The following is a 19723-nucleotide window of genomic DNA, read 5'->3' on the forward strand; positions in this document are numbered from 1 at the left end:
CCCCCCCCCCCCCCCCCCCCCCCCCATGTTCAGCCATCCTAGCAGCTCCTCTAGGTTAACTGCATCTGCTCCGCACTTGGCCTGGAAGTTATTAAGCCTTTCGTATTAGCCTTCTCCCCTAATGAGCGCCCTAATGACTACTGACACTTTTATGACAGCTGCAGCCTGCCCCCGTAAGTGTGTGCATACACTTGGATTGAAAAACAATTACTCAAATGTGTTATTTTATTGGGGCTATTGAAAATTAAAGGGCTAGTTTTTGTTTGGGTCAATAAAGCATATGACAATGAACAGAATAATCAGGAAAAAAATACACAAGTCAAGTCAGTTAACCTATTTGACGCACCACCATCCCATTTTGAAGGCTGTTTAGACTGTAGGATCTGGCTTTCTGCTCAGTGCTTGAACTCAGACTGCAAGTTTCAATGCTGTTTGTGGCTTTTTGCACACTAACTGCTATAGGGCGAGCCGCTGCAGAGATGAGTGACTGAGGGCTTTAAACTCATTTAGTGCACATGATGAGTGAATAGAATGTCCAAGGGACTACGGACCATCCGTCTTCCCTTTGTCAAGCTTTCTATGTGGCAGGCAGACAGGGCCTAGTGGGGTCTGGAAATTAACATCCCCTGAAAATAAAGACTGTTTGAGTTTGTGGGTCCTTTTATGGGGAAGGAGTGTTTGCGTATGAAATATGGCTGATTGGAAACATGCATTGTGGTGTACTTTTTTCCTTTTCCACCTACATTTATTTATTTATTTATTTATATATATATATATATATATATATATATATATATATATATATATATATATATATATATATATATACGCGTATGAACAGGTTTTACATATGGCTCTCAAACAGGAGCTCTACATTACTCAGTGACCCTGAAAAACAAGATATAATCTTCTGTTTCCTCACCGTAATAAATCAGCATCTTGCTCGTCTCCTCTATCACAGTGGAATAAGGATAGCACGTTTTGCACCGTCATGGGCTTCTCATGATGTCATGTGTGTGTTGGAAAGTGTATGATGCATCAAATGAAAATGTGTATATACTCCCAGCTAGTCGGAAAAACATCTTTTTTGTGTTCTCTAACATATAGATTTTGATTTGTGCATGTCTCATAGCAATCATTAACGGCGTGAAAAACCACGCTTGACTCTCCGCATTATACAGTGTGAATCTTGGCCTGTCTTTAACAGGCCCTTGACATGCATGGAGGGATCAAATCTCTGTTGCTGTGTATTTTTGCTGCATTTGTGGCTCAGACTCTGTGACTACAGAAAGAACAACTCAGGGCTTGTAGTGAAAAAGAGATGCGAGGATGAGAAATGGATGACTCAAATTTTTCACTGCTTTCACTATGCTTGGACTGGGTAATACAGTGACATTTTTTTTTAAGTAATATTTGTTTATTTATATATTGTATTATATTTGAATGTATAGTGCATAAAGTAAAATATAAATATAAAGTCAATAAAATAATCAAAATAACAGTACAAAATTCAGTTTTAATTAGCTGTACTTTTTTAAACAATATTTTGACTACAGTAAATTAAAATTTGTAATCCAGCTTCATTTTGTATACACTTTACACTTTTTGTCTACACTACCTATCAAGGGTTTGGGGTCAGATCAGCTTATTCTCACCAAGGCAGCATCTATTTGATCAAAGAAAAAAAAAATTTAACATTGTGAAAATTGCAATTAAAAATGGCTGTTTTCAGTGTGGAACGATCCTTCAGAAGTCAGTCTAATATGCTGATTTGGTGCTCAAGAAAAAATTCTTATCAGTATTGAAAACACTGGTATTGATTAATATTTTTGTGGAAACTGATACATTTTTTTCAGGATTCTTTAATGAATATGAAGTTCAAAAGAACAGCATTTATTTGACAGAAATTCTTTTGTAACAATGTCTGTAAAAGTATTAATGTCTTACCCCAAACTTTTGGACAGTAGTGTGTTTTTAATAAAAACATTTAATTCTTAAAGTATTTTTTTTTTGTCTGTGTTTTTTGACAAAAATAGAAAAGATACACTAGAAAAAAAAAGCAGCATGCTAAAATAAAAGTTAAGCAAGATATTAATGGACTTTGTTTCTGTGTGTCTCTCTGTTGTGCTTATCTAGGTCCTACTGGTATTGGTTTGAATGAGCTCAAAAGGAAGTTGTTGATATCCGATCCACAACATTTTAGTGTCACCATCCCACGTAAGTCCTTCCTTATGTGTGTGCGTTTGTGTGATAGTATGAGACTGATTTTTTTTTTGTGTCATACTCATTACAGTACTGTAGATTACCTTTGTGACAATGAATCTCTCACCTCATCAGTCTGTCACTGCTCTACTTGACATTCCTCTGTCCCCAGCAGCAGTGCCCCTTCCCTTCCTCCAGCATCCAGAAACACACAATCCAGGGAAATACACCAGAGCAGATATTTTTAGGACGTATAAATAAGCCTGCAATTTATGTATTTAAACAGGCTGACACTGAAGAAATTGCATATTTAGAGGCAGGAAAGTGAGAGACAGAGCTTGAACGTTTAAAGAAGTTCAGAGACAGTGGCCAGAAAAGCCGTGACTGTTGATATAACAGTTGGATGTTTGTTACATTCGAGTTTGGCTTTAATAAATGTGTCTGATTTAGGCTCTGACACTTTGAAATGCCACTGGTATTGAAATTCCATCCAAAGCATTTTGCGTTAATGCTGCCTAATTGCTCACAAATGTGACCCCTGCATTAGTCTGCATTATGTAGCCCGGCTCCTCTCAGACCTTACGAAGAATTTAGATAAAAGGGATGGATTCTTGGAAAGGGACCGTTTTGAAAGTGCTTTTTGGTAATCTTTCCCCTTTTATTTCAGTCCTGCCAGCTCCAACTCTCATTGTTAATATGGAGTGATTAAACGTTTGAATATTTCGATTTCATTTCTCTAAAGACGACCAACGTGAACGATTGCTTCACATTTCCAATAACTGGGTCTTTTAAAATGCAAACCAGTCATGGCAGCAATGCTAGCAAGATTGTAGAATACGATTAGTTGGGAGCACTTGAACGTTTTGTCTCCTCTCCAACTTTTACTGCTATTTTCCATGATCTTAGAATGAAATTCAAATTCTTTTGCCACACCAAAAACATTTCCTATGCCACAGAGCTAATGCCAGATTAAATATATTCTATTTCTTTCAGCAGTACAAGGGAGTAACTTTTTTTTCTTTGTTTTGTGAGCACCAGCAGTTGGAGGTATAATAACATGTTATCTTATGTCTGTGGTGGGCTGTCATCATGAGAGGGGGATGCCTCTTCATCAAAGATGTGATGGATTGAGGGCAACTAATAATTTACTCCCATCCCACCCAACCCATACTTTCTCTCTCGTCTCTCTCCCTCTGTCTTTATCTATAGGAATAGGTGTCCACTTACAAACTAAATGAGCAAATTAGACAGCCGCTTGTCCATTCATTTTATGACGAATTGTACACTACTGCTGAAATTTGATTATTTTTTTAAAGTAGTCTCTAATGCTTACCAATGCTGCATTTATTTGATCAAAAATACAGCAAATAGTTATATTGGAAAAATAATATTGCAAGTGTGTCACATGGTCATTCAAAAATTATTGTAATATGCTAATTTGGTGCTCAAGAAATGTGGTTTATTATGACAGTTGAGAATGATTGTTCTGCTTGATATTTATGTGGAAAACCTTTTTTCAGGATTCTTTAAATAGAAAGTTCAAAGATCAGCATTTTTCTTCATAATGTTAAAAATGTCTTTACACTTTACCATCGATTTTGAGCAAATTAATTCATTCTTGCTGAATGAAAGTATTAGTTTATTTAAAGGGATCCTATTATGCCTGTAGTGTGTATGTTTGGACATAAAAAGGTTCTAGAAAGTTACAAATCTCAAAGTCCACTCCAAAGGGAGATATTTAGTTTTTAAAAAAAAAATTTTTTTCAAGAACTACAGCAAACGGCACGTTTGGACTACGGAGTTTGGTTTCCGGGTTTTGTGATATCACAAAGCAGCTCATTGGAATATCATTACAAATAATTCCCGCCTACAGAAATTCGAATGGTTGGGGGGTGGGGAGGGGCGAGGTCGTGGTTAGAACGCTTGGTTGAGTGAGTGGACACTGTGTAGGGAGCATGTCAATCGGAACACAGTTCATGCACGGAGCTCACTTCTAACGAGATGATCTGAATCAGGTGTGTTAACAGAGAGACGTGCAAAACATGCAGAGTGGGGGTACGCGAGGACTGGAATTGAGAACCGCTGGTCTAGAACAATTCTTACAAGTATAACACGACGTAACTGGGTGCTACTAATGATAGACGCCGAACGGTGCCGCTGGTGTGCTACACTCATAGAAAATAATGTATTTGAATTTTAAAGATGTGGCGCGACGCTGCGCTTCTCGTCCGGTGTGCGACCGCCTGGAATGCTGTTTTTTTCATCTCCGTGCCCAAACGTCTTTGTTTGGACTTCCGAAAGTGGATGATGTCAGGAAAATGTGGTTGCAATTTACTTTTTAACTCTGTTCCTGAGCATTATAACCCCAATTTGTGTGCTGCGCATTTTACTGAGGACAGCTTCCACATCACGAGTGAGAAGTGCCGGATTCCCAAAAGCTTTTGTTGAAAGACTGAGCAAGGGGCGTTGCAGTACTGAAACTCCGTCTAAGCTGTTCGCCAATCACAACGCACTGGGAAAGCTAACCAATCACAACACATTTTGTTTTTCGGAAGGCGGACCTTCATCAAAGCCGGAACTAATTGAGCCGTTTGTGCCAGCCTGGGGAGAAAGGTATTGTAATAATGTAAATTATGTGAAAAATAATGTGTTTTTCGAACTACCAAGCATGAGAGCATGTTCTAGTACACCCCCAAAACAAAATCAAGACGTTGTAAAAGAGCATAATAGGACCCCTTTAAAAAAACAACTCTGAACTGTAATGTGTTTATATATTTAAAAAAATACAGGAAAATTACCTATACATGTCATGATAAATAGATAAATAGAGCGATAGAGTCCATTCAATAGTGGCCTTGAAAAAGCAGAAGGAAAAAAGCAGAGGAAGAAAAAAACCTGGAACATGGCGAGTTGGAATGGTGATAAAGTTTAATAGTTTGTTTTGGAGGTGCTGGCGGCTTGCAGACGATTTGTCGGAGGTGTGTTCTACAGTGACCTTTGACCTCCCCGACACTCGTTAAACACACCGCTGTGTCTCTCCACACAGCAAACTCTGACCCTGGCTGTACCCGGCGGAGCCATGCTGGCTGGACTGGCACACGCCGACTGATTTAAAGACAGGAGTTTATAAGCAGCTGAAAGCAGGAACGGGGCTAATGAGGGACAGAGTAAACTCAGTGCTGGTACTGTACAGTGTGCTCCTGGGGCTTTACAAGCAGCGTTATACTCACACTGCCCTTTAGAAGCCTTGTGGTGAGGTGAGCCAAGACAGACGCGGTGGGTGTGGCGTCAGACCTTGGAGAGGTGGTTTACTTTAAATAAAATTAAGTGGGAAATAAAGTGCCCACGGGGAAACTCCCTTTAATCAAGGAAATGTCTGTAATGAACATTTCTTCACATGTTCTTCTTGAAGCACCTTTAACCATTAAGTTATTCCACCACAGTGCTCTAAGAAACCCTGCTGGTGTTTTATTTCAGTTAGGGAAACCGTATCTAATGTCACTTAGGGCCGGGTATAAATATAGTTTTTCAGATTAATTGCAATCATCTTAATTACATTCTGTGAATAATCCCAGTATTGATTGTTAAAATCTAATGATTGAGCTTTTATTAATACTTATTTTTAGTGGCTGTGTGAAAATGTATCTGTAAAGCACCTCCTGTCCTGTACTGTACCTGTACTGTCCTCATTGTTCATGTAGAAGATACTGTATAGTGTGACCAGTGTAGTTCAATTCACGAACAGTTGACTCTTATGAACCAGTTCCGTTTAGTGAATCCAAAACATGCACTGTGACCAGTGTAGCCCAATTCCCAAAACAATGGACTCTTTTGAGCCAGTTCTTGTAATTCTCTTTTACGGTTCTGAATCATGAGCTGGTTAATCACAATCGATTTAAGATATCCAGCCCTAATGCAATTATATTTAAGTTTTCTGAAGCTATAGTAGATTTTTTTTCCCCTCCAGAAATGTGGATGTGCTACAATTTTATGTGGATGGGTTTGTGATTTGTAAAAGCTAGAATACACTACAGCTTTTGCCCAGATTTTTGTCCCAATTTACAGTCTTGCCAAGTCAATTTTATGAGGTAATTTTAGAACTTTTTAGATTTTTCTATGTAACCATTTGCAAAACGGCAAGTACATGTCTAGTGTTTTAAAATCTTTTCATATTCGAAAAGTCATGTAGCATTTTCTATTCGATCTTTACGTGTGAAACTATACAAAATAAGATACTTTGCCTTAATTACTTTGTCTTATCTTTCACAGACACATCTCGATCGAAGAGACATCAAGAAAGCGATGGAGTGGAGTATCATTTTATCTCCAAACACCTTTTTGAGGCAGACATTCAGAACAACAAGTAAGTTACCATCCAGCACAGTCTTGCTTCGATTGAAACACACTGCTAGTGTGTATTATTTGGAATGAGTATATGAACGTTTCTTCTGTGATTTGGATTTGGGATGTGAAAGTTTACCGTGGAGATCAAATAGTCAGTATTAATCATTGAAGGTTAGTGGACCGCTTCCTTTATTCTCAGGATTGTAATTATGTCAACCATAACCCTGACACAAACACTACGTGGTGGGAGAGATATAAATCTGAGAGATAGAGCCTCTGTGGCCAGTTAGTATTCAACACATCGTCCAGAGCCCCGACTGAACTGAAGTAAATCAGCACCCCAGTCAAAACACTGCACAACAATTTTCACTGATGTCGTCTGTCTCAGACGCTATGGCAAACATTCACCAGCTCTGCCTTTCAGCTGCCCACTATTCTTTCATTTTTCCACTCCATTTCCTTCAACCAAATTGTGTGTGTGAGTGTAGCAGCATGATGTGGGCTCAGATCCCTTCTCTGTAAGCGAGAGTGAGAGGGTGTTGACAGGTGGTCTGTTTCTGTGTGTGCGTAAGCGAGAGAGGGGGATCAGACTCTTTTTACCCAGTGGTTCATAAGCTCAGATTTGTATGGATGGCCTGGTGATGGATGTTTTTCTGCAGCCCCTCATCAGAGGATAAAACAATACAACATGAATAGAATGTCACCTCACCAGCAAACCAGGCATTTTAACTGCCTTGTGGTGGAAAAAACAAGCAGTGGCTTGTTCTGTGGTGAAATGAACATTAAATTGAGTAAACCACAATTATCAATGTTGAGAACGAGCAAGCTCAAGCAGGTGGGCACAAGGGACTGCAACAGGGATGGAAATAAAAAAAAATTCCCCCTTCTGTCAGCATTTTCTCTTCCATTTTTTTAAAAATCTGTCCGGATCTATTCATTTATTAAAAAATACATGAAATGTGCAACTCACAAATACAAAGACTTATATTATCAACTCTTTTTTTTTTTTTTTTTTTTTTTTTTTTTTTTTTAAATCATTAATTTAGATATTTCTTAATGTTATGTTTTATGTATATAAAATAACCCACTATGTTATTATATTTAAAAAAAAAAACTGTTATTATTGCGTAGTTGGCATATGTTACTTACTTGGGGGGGGGGGTAAAACTGCTTTGTGAAATGTTAAAACGCTTAAAAAAAAAAATAAAAAGCTGTTTACATTGGAAAAATATTTGTAAATTTTTCAGAGTGGCTAAGATCTGTACTCTAACATGTTCATAATTCAAGGAAAATATATTCTGTTTGGTTATACCATATGACATTTTTAAAGTCATTAAATTTTCTTGGCGACAAAGCCCGCCAAGCCTGCCAAAGCCCGCCAGAATGGACGGGGCGTCTGGCTATGTAAGCGGGCGCAGGGAAACTTGCACGATGCAGAAGAGCAATGAGAACGTCATCTGTCTGGGCAGACCCCACACAGAGACTGCTCTCTCACTGAGACGGAATGCTCACTCGAGCATGAGGCTCGCTCTCCCCGTTGCACTCGGATCCGCCGCAGAGCGAGTCAGGCTTCCAATGGGTACCACTCGCCCTCAAAGCATTTCAGAGGATGCTGGGCCTCATGGCGGCGGCATCGCCAGCGCTACAGTTGGCTCTGCTTTGTATACGCCCCCTTCAGCGCTGGTTGAAACCACGGGTTCCATCCCATGCGTGGCGTCACGGACGCCTGCAGATCACAATGAGTCAGGCCTGTGTAACAGCCCTGGCCCCCGGAAAAAGTTCCTGCTAGATGGAACAGGGCGTGGCCGTAGGGATAGTTTGCAGAAGGACAGTTGTCACAACAGATGCCTCCAACTCAGGTTGGGGGCCACTGTGCGAGGGCATACTGACTTTCGGCCACTGGCCGAAGGTGGAAAAAGGCTTCCACACCAACTGCCTGGAAATACTAGCAGTATGTCGGTTCTTCCTGCCAGTCCTAAAAGGGCACCATGTGCTCAACCCGCACTCGCTGAGAGCAGCGCATATACCGGGCAAATTAAACCAAGGAGCGGACATTTTATCAAGGAGCAAGGTCTCCTCAGGGGGAGTGGACGCTTCATCCGCAGACGGTTCAGAGGATCTGGGAGATCTTCGGCGAGGCCGAGGTAGACCTCTTCGCCTCAGAGACAACTCTCACTGCCCAATCTATTTCTCAAAGACCAAGGACGCGTTGGCCCACAACTGGCCCAGCCACCTCCTTATGCTTTTCCCCCGATCGCTCTGATCCCACAGGTAATCAGGCGAGTGAGGGAACGAGAACACAGGGTTCTCCTGGTGGCCCCCCTTTGGATGAACCTGCTGTGGCTATCGGAGCTAACTCGGCTATTGATTGCTGCCCCTTGGCCTGTTCCGCTGAGACAGGATCTCCTCTCTCAAGCGAACGGGACAATATGGCATCCTTGGCCCGACCTATGCGTCCGGCACCTCTGGCCGCTCGACGCGAGCCTTCGAGCCTCCCAGAGCGAGTCTTAAACATAATTTCGGAGGCTAGAGCTCAGTCTACGAGATGCCTCTATGCCTTAAAGTGGTCTTTTTTTCTCCACTTGGAGTCTAAACCGCGGCAAAGACCCTCATACTTCCGGTTTGACAGATGTGTTGTCATTTCTGCAAGAGCTGCTGGATAAGGGACATTCCCCATCCACGCTCAAAGTCTATGTGGCTATAGCGGTCTCTCATGCCCCTAGTGAGGGAGAATCAGTAGGCAGAAACAGCGCGGTCATCCGCTTCCTAAGGGGTGCTAGGAGGCTAAATCCGCCTCGTCTCCCTACCGTCCCTTCATGGGATCTGCCCACTGTGCTGAGGGCTCTGAAAGGCCCCGCTTTCAAGCTGCTACAGTCTGCCAACATTCGGTCACTATCTCTGAAGACTGCTCTGCTTCTAGCACTGGCATCAGTAAAGCGAATAGGGGAGCTACAGGTGCTCTCTATTAGCCCTGCTTCCCTGGAATTCAGGCCTAACGACACTAAAGTCATCCTGAAACCAAGGCACGGGCCCACTCGACTAGAAGCATCGCCTCGTCTTGGGCATGGTCCACATTCGCAAGGTTTTATAACCTGGAAGTCCCGGAACTTTCCGCTTGAAGTGACATGCGCTGCATAAACAGATCTGGCAGAGGTTCCTTGGCCGTATCACGCAAGTTCTCTGGCATTGTTTCACCTGTTAGCTCTCGATCCCTGGGTGTCTAAGTTACAGGAGAACTCTGCAACGATTAACCAGGCCGGGTGTGACCTCGGGAAGCTCAGCCCGTCTTAGCCTTGGGTTATTGTTAACTTCTCTATGGGCATTGGTTGCTTACGGAAGTTTTATACCTTTTGTCGTTCCACTACATTAGCACGGCGTGATTGTACTGTGTTCTCATATGCGTCTAGCAGACGCAGTATGAGTGTAGTATCGAAAGGGAACGTACTCGGTTAATAACGTAACCTCGGTTCCCTGAGATACGGGAACGAGGACTGCGTTGCTAGCCGTGCTATGTAGCTGCATGACTCAGTCGTTGCTTCAGTCGAAGTAACCTGAGAATTCTGTGGCGAATGCCCGCTTATATAGCCAGACGCCCCGCCCATTCTGGCTGGCTTTGGCGGGCTTCGTCGCCATAGGCTCGTGCAGCTCCGCTCCCTAACCATTGGTTCGTACATTTTTTAATACACTCCACGAACCACTGGCCGTGCAGTTTCACTGCGTGAATGAAAAAGGCTTCAGTTCAGGAGAAAAAACTTTTTTCCCATATGCGTCTAGCAGACGCAGTACTCGTTCCCGTATCTCAGGGAACCGAGGTTACGTTAGTAACCGAGTACGTTGTATTTGACCAGTTGTTCATTATTCTGACTTCCAGTGAGAAAATGCCCATTCTCATGTGCAAACACGACATTTGTGTTCCCTAGGAAAACCCTACTCAGGGCTAAAAACAGCATTTAAAGGAACCCAAAAACCACAGAAGCAGCCTGCACCCCACCATCCAAAACATGCACCGCATCATGACAACCAATGCCACGACACATAAGCCCTGTTTGAGAATATTTTGCCTTTAAATTAAAATTTAGTCACTTCAGGAATTCCTGGTAACCCTTACATGTCACATTAACACCAGCAAACCACCTCTTAGCACCCAACTAAATCAACTTGGCTCACCAGCAAAATGCCTTCAATGAAAGAGTGTGCAGGCTTTTAAAACATGTCTAACAGGAGAAGAGTGACAGGGAGTCACGTTAACTTCTAAAAATGATCGCTCAATCACAGGTTGCTGTTAGACAGCATGGGCCCAAAACTGTGAGCGCGTTTATAGTTTTCACTTCAAAGACTTGTTGACATTTAGATTGATACTTAGGGCCTGTAGATACAGTATAAAGAACATTTCACCAGTAGTTTCAGTAGTGGTAATTTTAGTGGCCTGAGTTGCATAACCAAATATTCACGGAATATTACAACACTGTGCTGTCGTAAGACTCTTTCGTTCTTCTGGAATACTTTCCATTATTCTTCCACATTGCTTGCTAAGATGGATGTCCTAAAAATACACACCGGTGTTCTGTGACGCTGATCAGGGAAAAAAAATCAATGGATTGGATTGAACAAGAGGCAGATTAAATACTGGAAAAGTGTTTGTTTGTCTTTGTCTTCTCAGGAAGTCAAGTTACTCTTGCTGTTGGCATTCAAGCCTGACTGTGCTGCAAGGAAACAGGTGTTACTGATTTAAACTGTAACATAGAAGATTATATAAAAGAGCCTTGTGTCAGACTGTCTGGAATCGCCATGTGGGGAAGAATGCGAGTGATGGTGAACACACCGTGCATGTCTAAGCAGCCTTTTACACTGAAAGCATCAGGACAGGCTGGGAGTAAATAATGGGTTACAAGTTTCCTGTCATTATCCTGTCCATTGGCTTCTCTTTGTATTCTAGGGTGGGGTCACGTAGACCCATAGGCATTGCTTTTGCATTTACATCAAACCTCTCCTGTTTTTTCTGTCTTTTCCTATGCCTCAGGTTCATTGAACACGGTGAGTATAAGGGAAACTACTATGGGACGAGCTTGGACTCTGTACGTTCAGTCCTGTCCAAGAACAAGGTGTGCCTTCTAGACGTACAGCCACATGTGAGTAACTCCTCAAATACACATTCTACCTCTCCATTTTACCTCCCTCTGTGTCACTCCATTCTTCAGTCTCTGTTCCAGATTTATTTTCCCCCCTTTCACAGGTGTGACATTCCACACTATTCCTCCTGGATCTTTTCTGAGATCAGTGTGGTGTGTGAGTGTTTGTGTGTGTGTGTGGTTCTGTACCAGGTGTGTGTGTGTGTGGTTCTGTACCAGGTGTGTGTGTGTGTGTGGTTCGGTATCAGGTGTGTGTGTGGTTCGGTACCAGGTGTGTGTGTGTGTGTGGTTCTGTTCCCGGGGGGGGGGGGGGGGGGTTGTGTGTGTGTGTGTGTGTGTGTTTGTTTGAGTTTGCTCATCCTTTTGGTCTTCAGGTCAGGCAGGAGATCTAATGTTATCTCTACTAATTGTCCCACGTTTGAAGATTTCCTCAGGCTTTGTGTTAGTCTGAGAGTAGTGTAGGGGAACATGATTTAGTTGGTTGAGTCTTCGCAGAACTGTATCAGTGTCCACATTGAAGTCAGTGAAAGACCTCCGTCACCTCTGCCTCAGACCTATCTTACCTTGGTGGTCTGAGCCTGGCTTCTCTCTTAGAGTAGTAAGAGAGAGAATGAGCCAATGGCATGGTTATCTGTATTATGAAACACATTCTTACTGTGAAGAACCTGTCCTTGTCCTCTAGTTCTTGTTTTCCTATATATCTTATCTCTTATATTTCACACAGTTTGGGAAGTCTGTAATACAAGGAGAGAGTTGTATCTGTTAGCATTCCCATTCATCTCAGTGGCACAGACACCTTTAATGGAGTAAGATATTTGTGAAAAGTAAAATCATTATTTACTCATTCCAGAGATGTCGTTTCAAATCCTTATGCTGTTATTTTAGCCCACAGAATGCAAAAAGAGAATTTTAGAAAAGGTCCGTGCTCCTCTACAGAAACATTTCTAAGTGACCATGGCTATCAAACAAAAAAAAATTTTTAATTGTAAATATTATATTTAGCCTATACAATTTATAGACTGTATGCACATTATATTCTTATTTTTCTTATGAATCCTTATGACAGCTTTGTATGAAGAAGAGACTAAATTTACTATATCTCTATCCAGCATAGCTCTCCAATCTCAGTTGAAAGATGGAACCAGAAGAATTTACAATATTATATATATATATATATATACACATATAGTGCCGTGAAAAGGTTTTTGCCACCTTCCTGTTTTTTGTTGGTTTTTTTGCATATTTGTCACACTTAAAAGATTCAGATCATCAAACGAATTTTTATATTGCACAAAGATAATGCAAGTAAATACAAAATGCAGTTTTTAAATAATGATTTTATTTATTAAGGGAAAAAAGCTGTCCAAACCTACCTGGCCCTACGTGAAAAATTAATTGCCCCCCTCCTGTTAAATCATGAAAGAACTGTGATAAAACAAATTATTTTAGAAAGCCGAGTTACATATTTCACTAGCCACACCCAGGCCTGATTACTGCCAGACCTGTTGAATCAAGAAATCACTTAAATAGAACCTGTCTGACAAAGTGAAGCATGCTTAAAGAGCAACACATCATGCCGCGATCTAAAGAAATTCAAGAATAGTTGACATTTATCAGTCTGCAAAGGATTATAAAGCCATTTCTAAGGCTTTGGGACTCCAGCGAGCCACGGTCAGAGCCATTATCCACAAATGGAGAAAACTTGGAACAGTGGTGCGTAAAACCAACACCGCATTTCATACCAACACTCAAACATGGTGGTGGTAGTGTGATGGTCTGGGGCTGCTTTGCAGCTTCAGGACCTGGACGACTTGCTATAATTGATGGAACCATGAATTCTGCACTCTATCAGAAAATCCTGAAGAAGAATGTCCGGCAGTCAGTTTGTGACCTCAAGCTCAAGCGCACTTGGGTTATGCAGCAGGACAATGATCCCAAACACACCAGCAAGTCCACCTCTGAATGGCTCAAGAAAAACAAAATTAATGTTTTGGAGTGGCCAAGTCAAAGTCCGGACTTAAATCCGATTTAAGACAAAAAATGCACAAAAAAATCAATAATGCATTCAAAGGTAGTGTATTGCGCACTTTTTTTCATTTAAAAGTACTGAAATATGAACAAAAGTGCAATAACATTTGGTTTGCAAACACTTTAAACTATTTTTTTACAGCAGTTTTCCTTTTACGTAGTAGTAGTTAAACTTATAACATTAATGTAATCAAATTAAATATAAAACCAAAGCTATTTGCCACTGCCAGGGCATTAACATTTTTATAGAAAATATTTTATCTTTTATTATAGAAAAACAAGTTCATGCTCAGAGTCCAGAGCCTCGATCATAACATTATAATGGGCACCTTCCGAGCAGAGACCTGCACTATCGTGGGACCCAACGCAGCAGAGTGCAGTGTGGGACAACACTTGATGGGCGAGTGCGGGTAGAGACTCGTGTGTGCGGGATGCGGGAGAATAAGGGTGTACTCACACTAGGCAATCTTAACCGTGCCCGAGCATATTTGACCACCAAAGCCCGGTTCGTTTGACTAGTGTGATCACTCTGTGCCACGCTTGTATAGATCAGTGAGTGTCAAAAGATTAACTTTTTGGAAGGTGTGTGTCCTGTTACATCTGGCGTAAAACCAACACCGCATTTCATACCAACACTCAAACATGGTGGTGGTAGTGTGATGGTCTGGGGCTGCTTTGCAGCTTCAGGACCTGGACGACTTGCTATAATTGATGGAACCATGAATTCTGCACTCTATCAGAAAATCCTGAAGAAGAATGTCCGGCAGTCAGTTTGTGACCTCAAGCTCAAGCGCACTTGGGTTATGCAGCAGGACAATGATCCCAAACACACCAGCAAGTCCACCTCTGAATGGCTCAAGAAAAACAAAATTAATGTTTTGGAGTGGCCAAGTCAAAGTCCGGACTTAAATCCGATTTAAGACAAAAAATGCACAAAAAAATCAATAATGCATTCAAAGGTAGTGTATTGCGCACTTTTTTTCATTTAAAAGTACTGAAATATGAACAAAAGTGCAATAACATTTGGTTTGCAAACACTTTAAACTATTTTTTTACAGCAGTTTTCCTTTTACGTAGTAGTAGTTAAACTTATAACATTAATGTAATCAAATTAAATATAAAACCAAAGCTATTTGCCACTGCCAGGGCATTAACATTTTTATAGAAAATATTTTATCTTTTATTATAGAAAAACAAGTTCATGCTCAGAGTCCAGAGCCTCGATCATAACATTATAATGGGCACCTTCCGAGCAGAGACCTGCACTATCGTGGGACCCAACGCAGCAGAGTGCAGTGTGGGACAACACTTGATGGGCGAGTGCGGGTAGAGACTCGTGTGTGCGGGATGCGGGAGAATAAGGGTGTACTCACACTAGGCAATCTTAACCGTGCCCGAGCATATTTGACCACCAAAGCCCGGTTCGTTTGACTAGTGTGATCACTCTGTGCCACGCTTGTATAGATCAGTGAGTGTGAGTGCTAACTGCGCTAGAGCGCGGAACTTACGGTATGTGCAGCATGGTTGCGTCAACATTTCTGAGTGGCAAAAGTGATAGATCTGTAAAGCAATATATTGTGAGAGGGCCGTGTGTTACCGCATCCCAAATGACTCAAAATAATAAACCACAAAATTAACTAAACGACGCACTCCACTGTGCTGAGTAAGAGCGCTTCTCTGCTGTCTTCACGTGCTATCAGAAACTTTTCCCACTTATGAAGTCGTGAGTGACTCCAGAAAATCACATTGTAGGATTTTTAAAGAATTTATTTGCTAATTATGGTGGAAAATAAGTATTTGGTCAATAATAAAATTTCATCTCAATACTTTATATACCCTTTGTTGGCAATGACAGAGGTCAAACGTTTTCTGTAAGTCTTCACAAGGTTTTCACACACTGTTGCTGGTATTTTGGCCCATTCCTCCATGCAGATCTCCTCTAGAGCAGTAATGTTTTGGGGCTGTCGCGGGCAACATGGATTTTCAACTCCCTCCAAAGATTTTCTATGGGGTTGAGATCTGGAGACTGGCTAGGCCACTCCAGGACCTTGAAATGCTTCTTACGAAGCCACTCCTTCGTTGCCCGGGCGGTGTGTTTGGGATCATTGTCATGCTGAAAGACCCAGCCACGTTTCATCTTCAATGCCCTTGCTGATGGAAGGAGGTTTTCACTCAAAACCTCACGATACATGGCCCCATTCATTCTTCAGTCGTCCTGGTCCCTTTGCAGAAAAACAACCCCAAAGCATGATGTTTCCACCCCCATGCGTCACAGTAGGTATGGTGTTCTTTGGATGCAACTCAGCACTCTTTCTCCTCCAAACACGACAAGTTGAGTTTTTACCAAAAAGTTATATTTTGGTTTCATCTGACCATATGACATTCTCCCAATCCTCTTCTGGATCATCCAAATGCTCTCTAGCAAACTTCAGACAGGCCTGGACATGTACTGGCTTAAGCAGGGGGACACATCTGGCACTGCAGGATTTGAGTCCCTGGCAGCGCAGTGTGTTACTGATGGTAGCCTTTGTTACTTTGGTCCCAGCTCTCTGCAGGTCATTCACTAGGTCCCCCCGTGTGGTTCTGGGATTTTTGCTCACAGTTCTTGTGATCATTTTGACCCCACGGGGTGAGATCTTGCGTGGAGCCCCAGATCGAGGGAGATTATCAGTGGTCTTGTATGTCTTCCATTTTCTAATAATTGCTCCCACAGTTGATTTCTTCACACTAAGCTGCTTACCTATTGCAGATTCAGTCTTGCCAGCCTGGTGCAGGTCTACAATTTTGTTTCTGGTGTCCTTTGCCAGCTCTTTGGTCTTGGCCATGGTGGAGTTTGGAGTGTGACTGTTTGAGGTTTTGGACAGGTGTCTTTTATACTGATAATGAGTTCAAACAGATGCCATTAATACAGGTAACGAGTGGAGGACAGAGGAGCCTCTTAAAGAAGAAGTTACAGGTCTGTGAGAGCCAGAAATCTTGCTTGTTTGTAGGTGACCAAATACTTATTTTACCGAGGAATTTACCAATTAATTCTTTAAAAATCCTACAATGTGATTTTCTGGATTTTTTTTCCTCATTTTGTCTCTCATAGTTGAGGTATACCTATGATGAAAATTACAGGTCTCTCTCATCTTTTTAAGTGGGAGAACTTGCACAATTGGTGGCTGACTAAATACTTTTTTGCCCCACTGTACTGTGCGCGTGCGCGTGCGCGTGCGCGTGCGTGTGTGTGTGTGTGTGTGTGTGTGTGTGTGTGTACAAAATTAAGCAATTTTTTCCTCCAAAGTTGAAGCGAAAATCTGATATGGCAATAATCTTAAATAAAACAACAGCCAATTCAAATATGCTGCATGATATGGTTTCAAAAAGTATGGACTACTTTGTGATAATTTTATGTTGCTTTTTTGCCATTATACAGCTTAACAGCCCTTGGCCACACTTTCCTACAGTAAATGACGTTGACATGTTTAAATTTTGATTGAATGATCTCCTAAATGTACTGTGGCAAAAACAGGCAGTTTAATTATAGGGCTAGAAAAACTGTTATGGTGATTTTCCAAACTAGATCACAGCTATTGTGGAAAAATGCTACAAAACTTTACATTATGCTTTAAAGCCAATTATTAATTCAGTCAGTTGAAAAATCTCCAAATGAAAAATGTGGTAAAGTTCAGTGGTCTGATTGTTTTGAAGATTTCATCAGGATCTCGACTACCTGAAGTGTAATGTGTCTGACCAAAGAGCTTTATTTTCACTCATGGAGTCAGATCAGTTGAGCTCAGTGTGAATCAGCTGCTCTGTTTTCTGTCAAAATGTAACTGTGACTAACAGTAATAATGTACAGAAGTATCAATGTCAAACTAAATCATGATGGCATGAGTGATGCTGCTTTAATGACTGCGGTTCACCCTGCTCTCTTTATCTTTCTCCCCTTTTTTCCACATTCTCTCTCCATCAGACGCTAAAGCATCTACGCACAGCTGAGTTCAAGCCCTATGTGGTGTTTGTGAAGCCTCCATCCATCGAGCGTTTGAGAGAGACCAGGAAGAGCGCAAAAGTCATCTCAGGCAAAGATGATAAGAACTCGTCCAACCCCTTCTCGGTAATACACGCCCCACACAGCTTTGACTTCAGTCTGTCCATCTATCATCCTCTCTCATCCTAATTGGATCACTTTTCTCTCTCAGTAGGTCATTGTGGGTATTAGGTTATGTTCACTGAGTTTTCATTTCACTATCTCACCTAGTTCTTGGTGAAATAAGAAATAGATTTCATCACTTACTGGCAACATTCACATAATTTATTAGTCATTTTCTTTTTGGACCTTGCAAACAACTCCTGGTTTAGTGCGTTAACGTGTGTGTGTGTGTGTATGTGTTTGTGTAACCGCTCCCCTGAGCATCAACCTGATATGAGACCCATAAGCTCACACTACACCTGTATGACTGCACTCAAAGAAAACACATGAAATCAATTAACACGTACAACAGACCCTTACCCTGTCCTGCTGTTAGTTTGTGCTATGTGTGTGTGTGCGATATGGTGTTGAATATGCGGGGTATCTAATGACTCTCCCAGAGTTCAGCACTTTCCTGTGTATCTCGCTGTGTGTCTGCACCGGGGCCACGCGCGCTTGCTACAGGATAAGTGACCCCAGGACCATTCTCTCTCCATCAGACGCTAAAGCATCTACGCACAGCTGAGTTCAAGCCCTATGTGGTGTTTGTGAAGCCTCCATCCATCGAGCGTTTGAGAGAGACCAGGAAGAGCGCAAAAGTCATCTCAGGCAAAGATGATAAGAACTCGTCCAACCCCTTCTCGGTAATACACGCCCCACACAGCTTTGACTTCAGTCTGTCCATCTATCATCCTCTCTCATCCTAATTGGATCACTTTTCTCTCTCAGTAGGTCATTGTGGGTATTAGGTTATGTTCACTGAGTTTTCATTTCACTATCTCACCTAGTTCTTGGTGAAATAAGAAATAGATTTCATCACTTACTGGCAACATTCACATAATTTATTACAGTCATTTTCTTTTTGGACCTTGCAAACAACTCCTGGTTTAGTGCGTTAACGTGTGTGTGTGTGTATGTGTTTGTGTAACCGCTCCCCTGAGCATCAACCTGATATGAGACCCATAAGCTCACACTACACCTGTATGACTGCACTCAAAGAAAACACATGAAATCAATTAACACGTACAACAGACCCTTACCCTGTCCTGCTGTTAGTTTGTGCTATGTGTGTGTGTGCGATATGGTGTTGAATATGCGGGGTATCTAATGACTTTCCCAGAGTTCAGCTCTTTCCTGTGTATCTCGCTGTGTGTCTGCACCGGGGCCAAGCGCGCTTGCTACAGGATAAGTGACCCCAGGAACCCGACTCCACCACATGCAGAGATGGCTTGATGCCGATTGTTACCGCAGAGACATTCTATGTCAAATGTGGTTAGGAGCTCCAAACACGTGCTCACCTGTCAACCTGTTGACCCAAAAAGTGTTCAAATGCAATACATACTATTTTTCCGTCTTTTGCACAACACAGACCAGCAACAGTCACTCATGGCAATTTTGCACAATGGTTCAACTGGATGCTAATCATTTTAAAGTTATTTTTATGGGCTTTTTTATGCCTTTTATTTGGATAGGACAGTAGTGAGATGGTATCTGTGCCAACGCTAATCATTTTAACACATCAGCTTTGGTCTGTTTATCCATTATAATAATAATAATAATTCATTACATTTATATAGCTCTTTTCTAGGCACTCATAGCGCATTACATTACATTTACATCTCCTCATCCACCACCAGTGTGCAGCATCCACCTGGATGATGCGACGGCAGCCATAGTGTGCCAGAACGCCCACCACAGACCAGCTTATTGGTGGAGAGGAGACAGAGTGATGATGCCAATCAGTAGATATGGGGATTGTTAGGAGGCCATGATGGTCAGAGGCCAGTGGGCAAATTTGGGATTTTTTTAATGACCACAGAGAGTCAGGACCTCTGTTTTATCA

The 19723-nt window shown here is 41.8% G+C and overlaps 1 protein-coding gene across 1 annotated transcript in view; it reads left to right on the forward strand.

The window, feature by feature from the left end:
* Positions 1-18587, forward strand: part of LOC107584397 (MAGUK p55 subfamily member 7-like) — a 166697-nt gene extending 148110 nt beyond the window's left edge. Inside the window, exons 16-20 of the mRNA XM_016270999.1 lie at positions 2137-2217; positions 6472-6565; positions 11567-11675; positions 17662-17805; positions 18381-18587. Of these exons, the coding sequence (XP_016126485.1) occupies positions 2137-2217; positions 6472-6565; positions 11567-11675; positions 17662-17805; positions 18381-18587 (635 nt within the window). The remainder of the gene's footprint in view (positions 1-2136; positions 2218-6471; positions 6566-11566; positions 11676-17661; positions 17806-18380) is intronic.
* Positions 18588-19723: the final 1136 nt, after the last annotated feature.

The sequence above is a fragment of the Sinocyclocheilus grahami genome, unplaced genomic scaffold, assembly GCF_001515645.1.
Source record: "Sinocyclocheilus grahami isolate Dianchi unplaced genomic scaffold, SAMN03320097.WGS_v1.1 scaffold59.1, whole genome shotgun sequence".
NCBI classification, from domain to species: Eukaryota; Metazoa; Chordata; class Actinopteri; order Cypriniformes; family Cyprinidae; genus Sinocyclocheilus; species Sinocyclocheilus grahami.